This window comes from Crotalus tigris, unplaced genomic scaffold (genome assembly GCF_016545835.1).
Source record: "Crotalus tigris isolate CLP2741 ecotype Arizona unplaced genomic scaffold, ASM1654583v1 scf7180000024362.2655971311:6658466, whole genome shotgun sequence".
Classification (NCBI taxonomy): domain Eukaryota; kingdom Metazoa; phylum Chordata; class Lepidosauria; order Squamata; family Viperidae; genus Crotalus; species Crotalus tigris.
Genome location: NW_024100530.1, coordinates 2,076,095 through 2,085,776, shown reverse-complemented (window position 1 = coordinate 2,085,776; position 9,682 = coordinate 2,076,095). Strand labels below are relative to the sequence as shown.

At 40.2% G+C, this 9,682-nt stretch overlaps 1 protein-coding gene across 1 annotated transcript; it reads right to left on the bottom strand.

The window, feature by feature from the left end:
* Window positions 1–1,713: 1,713 nt before the first annotated feature.
* Window positions 1,714–4,908, bottom strand: NUDT19 (nudix hydrolase 19). Its single transcript, XM_039327539.1, has 3 exons — window positions 4,252–4,908; window positions 3,280–3,487; window positions 1,714–2,666 (listed from the first exon to the last, which is right to left on the bottom strand). The coding sequence occupies exons 1-3, from the start codon at window positions 4,906–4,908 to the stop codon at window positions 2,461–2,463; spliced, it is 1,071 nt and encodes a 356-aa protein (XP_039183473.1). The 3' UTR covers window positions 1,714–2,460.
* Between the last annotated feature and the right edge of the window lie 4,774 nt (window positions 4,909–9,682).

Genomic DNA, 9,682 nt, shown 5'->3' with positions numbered 1-9,682 from the left:
TTGCAGTGATAAAAATGAATATTTTACCCAAGTTTCTTTTTCTGTTTCAAATGTTACCAATTTTGAAAAATGAGATTAATTTAAATGAGTGGCAGAAGGGTCTTAATAAATTTATCTGGGCAGGGAAAAAGCCAAGGGTTAAGTTTAAAATTATGCAAGACTTCCGTGAGAGGGGTGGACTTAAGGTACCAAATTTGAAATTATATTATGATGCGGTGGTTTTAACACTAATCAGTGATTGGGTAAATTTGACAAATTCTGAGATACTTTATCTAGAGGGATGGGATTTACTTTATGGGTGGCATGCCTATTTAATATTCAATAAAAAAATGGATTGGGCTTTTAAATCTCATATCTTAAGAATTTCTTTACTTAGGATTTGGAGAAAATATTATAAAAGTGATTTCAAAGTACCATTATGGGCTATACCTTGGCATGCGATAGAAGCAATAAAAAGAGGGGTTAAAATGGATATGGTGTCTTACAGACAGTTACTTAAATGGGATGGACAAAACTGGCAATTAAAATCACGGGAAGAGTTAGCGCAAGAAAACTTTATTTATTCTTGGTTCCAATATAGGCAATTATTAGACAGATGGAAGATGGATTGTAAGGTGGGTTTTTTTAGAGAAGATGAAAATCTTATCAAGCAAGTGAAGGATTCAAGACAAACCCACATTAAGAGAATTTATGCGGTTTTAGTTGAATTGGATTCAGAAACGGAACTAATTAAAGATTGTATGATAAGATGGGCGCAGAATTTTGGTGAGCCAGTCTCATTGGACACCTGGGAAAATATTTGGGTGAGAAATGTCAAATTTACACAAGCACAGAACTTAAGGGAGAATTTTTATAAAATGTTTTATAGATGGCACCTTGATCCACAAAAAATGTCTTATATGTACCCTGACGTGCAACCCAAATGTTGGAGATGTGGTTATAAGGAGGCTTCCTATTATCATATTTGGTGGTCATGCAGAGAGATAAAAGCATTTTGGATCAAAATATGGTGGAATATCCAGAGAATTTTTAGAAGGAGGGTAAAATTTACTCCGCAATTATTTTTGTTAGGTATTGTTACAGATTGTGATACAAAGGAGGTTGTTTTGATGTTAAATTTGATTACAGCCGCTAGGCTGTTAGTAGGACAATATTGGAAGAAGGAATCTTTGCCTACATTGCAGGAATGGTTTCTTAAAGTAGCTTATCTGGCGGAAATGGCAAAGATTTCGGCTTTCTTAAAGCAACAAACGCAAGAGAAGTTTCTTGCTGTTTGGGATAAATGGATAAAATTTATACAATTTAGATTGGGTATACAAAAATATTATATAGTTTTTTCATAAGTTTTATTTTTATATATATTATAGATAATCTTTATATATATATAAATATAAAGTTCTTAATTTAATTTTTATTTTTACTTCTTAAGCCTATATTCTGCTCTGGGAGCTCAGGGGGGGGGGAAGGGAGGGGGGGGTTTTGGGAGGGGTGGGGGTTTTTTTTTTATATATATGTATTGTTTAGTTTTATTTTTTTGTATATGTTGTCTCTTGTTTTGTATTCTTTTTTCTTTTTTGTAAAATTTATAAAACTTTTAATAAAAGATCCATAAAAACACTGTTAAAGGTATTTTTAACAGGCACTCATTAGGGTTACATAATACAGTTAATGTAAAGGCACAACAGGTGACATTTCAAAAAATAAGAACAGAGGTCCAAGCCTTCAGTGGAATTTATTCCCTGGTTAGTCAGCCTAAACAAATTAGTCTAAAACAGTGCTTCCCAGATACAGTTCTGAATATATGCATTTAATAATTTTACAATCTGCAGTGCACTTATTTCCAGGTAGAGAGAACAATACTATTATGATACATTCAAAAGTACTCAGTTCTTTTCAATTTTGGCAAATGATCTATCAGTCAACAGGAGCATCTGCAGGAATAGTTATTGCCTTTAAAACAGCAGATGCACATGGGTGATCAAAGTTCCACCCTTTTTAATGTTTGTTGTATGCACTAAATGCATATTAAAAAGGGGTGGAGCTTCAATCTCTTGATCCATGTACTCTGGATGCCTACTTATCATTGATGATAACTGTAATAATAATTCAAATATGTTAAAATATAATTTGATAAGCTTTTGTTTACAGTACTGAACTTTAAGTTGCAAACTACTTCAAATCTTTTAAGGATATTTCAGTATAGCTATAATATACAAGTAAACAAATAAACAAATTAAATTTGGGTTCATAGAAGATAGATCTCTATTCCAGAATAGGCACCTTTGCATGACCAGAATTATACTGATCAACACAACTTGAAACTGAAATAATTTACATAAATATTCAGGTATGTCCACAAGATGGCATAGTGTATTAATTCTTCGTTATTCCAACATCTCTCAAAATTTAGTAATTCCAGTATGAGAAATACTACAACTGACAGTTGCAATCCGCATTATTTCACATTTTAGAGGCCACTGTAACTGGATTTATATGTTTATATTTGGATTCAATATTCATATGGATAGTTACATTAGTAAGGCTTCGTATCACTATCCGGTGAAGGTTTTTGACCTCTTTCATTAGTTCTTCAATGTTTTTATTTGTTGTCAACACAGGTTTCCTTTCGCCAGTAAAATCGGGATCTTTTGGATATAAATCGTCACCTAAAATATAATTATTTCTCTCGGTTATATGTATAGTTACAGGTATAAATGTAAATTTTTGATACTAATAATACCTTCAGTCTAAACAGTGGTATGAAAAGTTGTGACATAATATTAGGAGACACTACTTTTAACAGAAGTTTTTGTTTCAACATACCAAAAGCAGAAATATTAAAGTAGAGGTGCACAGGAAGGTATGAATGCAATCATTCTACCTTTTATTTACTGGGTTCATAAACATGTTAAGCAATGATCTAAGATTTACAAACCACGATTACTGCTTTCACAGTACACAGCACTCCTACAACCAAGTACATAACTTTATAGCTAATATACTGTAAATTCATTGTAACAGAAGATTAACGAATATCTGTTCATTAATCCTAGTAAGTGTACTAGGTGAAATTTAAATTATGAAATTTAAATTTTAATTTCATAACATTATTTATCTTTTGTCCTAAACAATCCACTTTCTGGAGTATGGTCCCAGCAACCCACTTATTGGAGAAGTAGATTCATTTTGCAGCTTCTGTTTAGTGTTCAGTGCATCAATAAACCAGGTTTTTAATTTTATTTTTTTTTTAAAAAAGGCCAGTTCTTTATTTTTACCTACCTGGCAACAAATTTATGCGGCCATCTGAAGCCATCAACTGAACTGGCATCCAGCGTTCACAACCTTCTAAAGCTCGTCCTGAGCTAAACCTCTCCAGATCATGAAGGGATGAAAAACGGCAGAGCCTACATAACTCATAAAGCTGAGGTGGTGCTATCCAGATGTCTCCAGAGTTAAAAAGTTCAACAGCTTCTGAAGGGGTTGACCACTGTAAAAGAATAAAGCCTTAAAGTCAATCTCCAGGCTATGTAAATTCCCAATTAAAGGGATATTCTGCAGATATGTATTTTGTACAACTCTTAATTCTGTTTCCTGGTGTTCCTAGTGACAGTTTTAGTCTATTTTAGTATTTATTTTTAGCTCTTTTATTACATATCAATCTGACAGTGGATGCCATATGTCAGCTAGCAAGTTCAGAAATAAATTGTTTTAAATATCATTTGAAGGTAACAAAAGATATTACAATATATTTCGAGAGTGCCAAATAGACAACTGAAATTTTGGATCAACATTTCTGAACATATTTCCAGGGTTTTCACGCATAATGACCACTAAGTTTACTTAGTGACTCAGGCATTCGTTTATAGACTGTGGTGTTCACTTAGCCACCACCACCACCACAAAAAGAATTTGTAAAATTGACCATAGTCAGCCAGTGACCTGCTTAACGACCTCCACAACTTATGACCATAATTCTGGTCATAAGTGGAGGACTACCCCATGCTGGCTGGGGAATTCTGGGAGTTGAAGTCCACCCATCTTCACCTGGCTAAGATGAGAAATACTCAATCGTTTGGACTCCCTTCCCCACGTCCGGCCAAGCCACGATGCAAACCAGGTTTCTGGAAGCAAGTAACTGATCAGATCCCAGGCTGGGGCTCCCCTCTCTGCCCAGTCCCGGCCCTGCTTGCAGGAGGCCCCGCCAACCAGCCAGAGCCCCGCTTGCAAGCCGTGCCTCCCGGGGATCCTCACCCTGCAGCCCGCCACCTCCTGCCGGTCGTGCGACACGGCGGGCGGCTCCTGCCCGGGGCAGCAGCACAGGTAGAAGGCGGTGTCGAAGCGGCGCTGGCCGGGCCTGCTCCGGTCCACGGGCGTCAGCCAGTTGCCCCACTCGTGCAGCGCCCGCAGGTGGGGCGCGCAGCCCAGCTGGCGGCAGAGCTCCAGGAAGCTGCCCGGGTCGCCCTGCACCCGCCGCCGCCACTCCTCCAGCCCGGCGGCCGAGGGCAGCAGGCGAGGCGGCGCGTCGGCCCGGGAGGCGGCGGGCTCCAGCAGCAGCAGCCCGCTCTCCTCGAAGGTCTCCCGGATGGCGCAGATGCGGAAGGCCACGTCGGCCGGCAGCGAAGCTTCGCCCAGCTCGGGCCGGCCGGCGGTGAAGAGGGGCGGCCGGGCGGGGGGCTCGGCGCCCAGCCCGCAACGCGGCCCCTCGGGCAGCAGCTCCCGCCAGGCGGGAGAGAAGTCGGCGGGCTCGGCCACGCCGCCCGGGAAGACCTGCGCGCTGGGCATGAAGGCGCTCCGGGCGCTGCGCTGCAGGAGCAGCACCTGGTAGTCGAAGGCGGCCGAGGGCCGAGGCCGCCCGCCGCCCACCGCCAGGAGCAGCGTGGCCGCCTCCCGCCAGGGCCGCGAAGTCATGCCGGGAGGGCGAAGGGGCCCGCGGGGCGAGGGCGGCGGCTCGGCTCGGCCGGGCTCTGCACGCGGACGGGCGGGCGGGGCGGAGGTGGCCGCGTCTCCTGCCCTTGCGAGTCCCCGCAGCGACAGCCCTGCCAGGTAGGCTGGGTGGAGAGAAGCTGGCGCTGCCCCTCCCGTCTCCTCCCAGCCCTTCGGGGATTTGGGAGATTTCATCCGGGGCTGGGAAAGCCGCCGGGCGGTGGTGGGACACCAGGCTGGGGACGCGCCGCCTCCTGGGCTGGGAAGGGCGGCAGGTGAGTTGATGGGTGGGGTGAGAGCCAAGTTTGCAAAAATGGATTGGGGTCCTCTAGGACTCGCTTAATGGCCTCCGCAGCTGATGACCCCTAATTCTGGGCTCAGAAGTGGAGGGCTGCTCTGTGTTTGCTTAGGGACTGAGGCATTCATTATCGACTTTGGGGTTCGCTTAGCGGCCACCACCGCCACCCAAAAAAAAAAAAAGTTTGTAAAGTTGATTGTGGTCCTGTGAGTGACTTAACTTAACGACTTCCACAACTGAGGACCATAATTCTGGGTTCAGTTCCTGCCATAAATGGAGGACTACCCTATCCTGGCTGTGGAATTTGGGGATCTTTCAGGTGGTCAAGATGAGAAACACTGATTTTTATTTATTTTTCTGTGGGGAGCCATGGAAGGGCAGAGCCAGGACAGACTTCTCTTGAGTTGCATGGGAGGCTTTTCCCAGATGCAAAGGCTGTTTGCATTCTTGCAAACTCCTGTGTGGGGGTGGAGGGATTTAATAGATTGGCAAATGTCAAATAAAGCCTTGACTACAGTTCAGCTGCCAGCTCATTCATCTACGTGAAGCTGCAGTTATGCAGCATGCCTTTAGGTGGGAAGGTAACAGTATTGTGTGTGTCTTGGAGTATAGTCATGCTGGGCACATGACCCCGGGACATCTTGTATAACATTGGCTCCCTCGTCTAAGAAACGAGCATCGCTTCCTAGAATCAGACAAAACTGGGCAGGGGAAGCCTTTATCTTTACTGTTATTGGTCTCTCAATAAAAGAGAGCGAAGATAAAGCAGAAGCAAACTTACCAGTTGTCATTCTAGTCGGTCTTAATAAAGTTGATTTTTTTAGGCTTCCTGTGGAATTGATTTTTGGAGCTCGTCTACTTTACAGGACTGGCACAAGTGTTGTTAAATCCGGCAAATTTGGTTAGCTTACGTTCAGATTATTGTAGGTAAGCTTGTCATGTAACCTTACCTATTTTTAACTTGATCTTATGTCTTAAGTCACCGAAACAAGTGAACGTAAGTGAGCCTAACTCTTCAGGGAACCACTCAATAAAAATAGGGATGCAGAAGAGGTAGCAGTTGGGACAGATGAATGTTTATTCTGGGCTCGCTGATATTAAAATAAATAAATAAATTGCAGTTCTGTGATGAGCCTGTTTTTCAGGGTCAGAAAACCTACTTGGTACATACCATAGAGGTGGAAAAATGACTCTTAATTTTCAGCAGAGAGATATTAAAAGAGACATTTTGGCAATTCAAACATTGCAGATGAAAAAGCCAGAGTCTTTTGTCGACTATACACCTTGTAGCTCTTTCCTAAGCAAGAAATGTTTAAACTTGAGCAATTATGAAACATGGATGCCATGGTTTAGTTCTGCAAGATTACGCTTAAATCACTGACACCATCATTGAGCTTATATCCAGGGGAATCATATGGCTCACAATTTTAATGTACAAAACGCTTTGTCGTTTTTCAAAGGGGAATTTGAAAGTGTCTTATATTCTTCTGTATCATAGATACTTAGAACATAGAATAATAGAATTGGAAGGGACCTTGGAGGTCTTCTAGTCCAACTTCTTGCTCAAGCAGGAGACTATACCATTTCAGATAAATGATTGTCCAGTCTTTTTGAATGCCTCCAGTGATGGAGCACCCACAACTTCTGGAGGCAAGTTGTTCCTTAGTTGATTGCTCTGTTAGGAAATTTTTCCCGAGTTCTAAGTTGCTTCTCCCGATTACTTGACTGAATCTACACAGTGATGTTCAGAAGTATTCAATCTTAATGTCCAAGATTGTAGTCTTTGCTTCGCTTGAATACTCTCTATTAACTTTTGACAAAGAAAATTTAATGTGCAGAATCCAACTCCATTTGGAATTACTGGAATACAGGAAAAAATGGAATGAAGTGTAAAATGGATCAATGTTTCTTTTAATGCCATCTTTCAATTGGAACCTAATTTGTGAGTGAAGTTAGAATTTTTAATAAGTACAACAGGCCATTTGGGATATACTGCACACCGCAGTTGAGTTTAGCAAAAAGTGCATTTTTGTCCCAGCTTGGTGCCGTAAGCTTAGAAACATAGCAAAAGAAAAGATTTAAAGGCCTATAATTCAGCATTCTTGCCAAATGACTTTATAAAATGAAAATATGTGAGAGATAAATATTGCTAAGGAAGTTCACAAACACACACACAATTTATCTTTAAAAGTAATCTGTTCAAAAGACTGGCAAGTTAATAGAAGAGGCTTTATTTTAAATAAATAATAGCAATAGGTTTTATCCTGAGCATAAAAGAATACCCTTGAATCATGGAATGCCAGTTCACATTAATACTGAAACAATAGTTTTAACATGGACCCAACAACCATTGGTATGCAAGAAATTAACACTTTTTAAAAATCAAACATTCAGTGTTCATAATAACTCGATTACCATTCCTGTCGTAATCCCAACTGCATCATACTTGTAAAGTATGGCAGAATTTGACTTTTTAAAATAAAGAATCCTATTAAAAAGGGACTTTTCTTTTTTTTTCTTTTCAATGAAAACATACACTTTTGTTACAATGAAAGTATCTATGGCTGTAAACACAAGACAGTTAACAAGTTTGTTTTTAAGAGAGTAAAACAACTTGGCTTTAAATAAACTTTAAATAAATACATAATTCCAATCATGTCACTGTAATCGTGATGGTTGTAGGGCTGATGATTTAATCATCTATATAGAGTCTGAAGGCTTTAAGACCTAGCTAAAAGAAAACCTCCATGTGGGTTAGGTTTTTATCAGCAATAAAATTCTGTGGCCTAAACATGAGATTTCTAGATATTTTCTTCCAGAAAGAAACATAAGACAATGACTATGTTATGTACCTTTGAGCAGATGTGAAAGTGAACAGCTTCCTACATTTTTGTGGATGAACAGAAGCATATCATGTTTTAGATTATTTCACCAGTTCCTGCAGATCAATCTGACACACATACATCCCATAAATGAAGATAGTATCATTTAAGGATGCCACCAGTCTTAATCTCCTTTTCATCTGCTCAGCTTTGCACACGAGATAAAGCAGCTATCCCTAAACCATATTGCACAGTCAATGGTGCTGAGCAGATGTGATGAGAGCTGAGTGAAGATATTAATTAATTAGATGGTGACAATCCTGTGTCAGGACTTGATGAGATGTAATTTAGAAATAGCTTAGAGAGAAAAACAATGCAGAGACGGCTAACTGATGTACAGACTTGAGTAGCACCTTTCTAAATCAGGTCTGCTAGGAAAATAAATCTTACTAGAATTAGGAACTGTTTCCATGTAAATTTTTTCATAAAAGTAACCTAACTCTCAGGAAAATAAGTATTTTGCAATGACGTATTTATGGTTTTAATCTGGACTTGAGTTCTCAATGTGCAAAGAATACTGTTTTAATTCCAAATTAAAAAGGTGTGTTGGGAGCATTCCAACTAGGCAATTATTTTTCTGCAGCTTCTTCTTCCCATCCTATAACAGTGTTGCATGCAGCCTATTAAGAGCACTTTAAGTCTAGGTGTTCTCCCATAAAATATATGAGACGCATTTAAGAGAAATATCTAGCCCTTGCTAAAGCAAATGTGGGTCTTTTCAATAAAGAAGGAATGTTCTCTTCAAGTGAAATGGAACAATACAATAGCAGCTGTTTGAATCACACTACAGTAAACAGAGATGGGTACTTTAGCACCAAAAAGAATACAGTTTTGACATCCTTGTGACACCCGGCCCTGTCTTAAAAAAGCAGACATTTACAATCAACTGTCAAAATATATTGATGCTTTAAGAGTACCTGGGAATGCAGCATTTCTTTGCCTACTGAACGCAGGACTATTTATTTCTGAGGTAACATACTTAGATTTGCTTGGTTGCAAATGTAGAATCTTGTTTGACCACACAGCATCCATTAGCGCTAGCCACTCAAAGTGTAAATTGAATTATTTATGTTCTGCATTTCAACCCTGTTCTTTTGCATATTGATTCAGGAGCTAAAAAGCGGATGTATTAAATACGGAGAGTTCTCGGCTTGCAACATTTCATTTAGTGACCATTCAAAGTTACGGCCCTGAAAAAAATTGACTTATTGACCTGTTTTTCACAGTTAATGACCTTTGCGGCATCCCCATGATCATGCAATCAAAATTCAGATGCTTGGCAACTGGTTCATATTTATGACTGGTTCACTGCTGTGTCCCAAGTTCACGGGATCCCTTTTTGTGACGTTCTGACAAGCAAAGTCAATGGGGAAGCCAAATTCACTTAACAACCGGGTTACCAACTTATGCAGTGATTCACTTAACACCTGTGGCAAGAAAGGTCATAAAATGGGCCAAAACTCACTTAAACGACTCACTTAACAACAGAAATTTTAGGCTCCATTGTGGCTGTAAGTTGAGGACTACCCGTAAACAAATGTTATTTCTAAAAAGATACCTATAGGGTGTCAGCTCCATA

Excerpts from the sequence above, each read along its gene's own strand:
- NUDT19 (XM_039327539.1), bottom strand. The coding sequence starts at position 4,908 with ATGACTTCGCGGCCCTGGCGGGAGGCGGCCACGCTGCTCCTGGCGGTG. Across the intron at positions 3,488-4,251 it reads AGGAGGTGGCGGGCTGCAGG|TGGTCAACCCCTTCAGAAGC; the intron begins GTGAGGATCCCC and ends ATTCTTTTACAG. Across the intron at positions 2,667-3,279 it reads CCGCATAAATTTGTTGCCAG|GTGACGATTTATATCCAAAA; the intron begins GTAGGTAAAAAT and ends ATTATATTTTAG.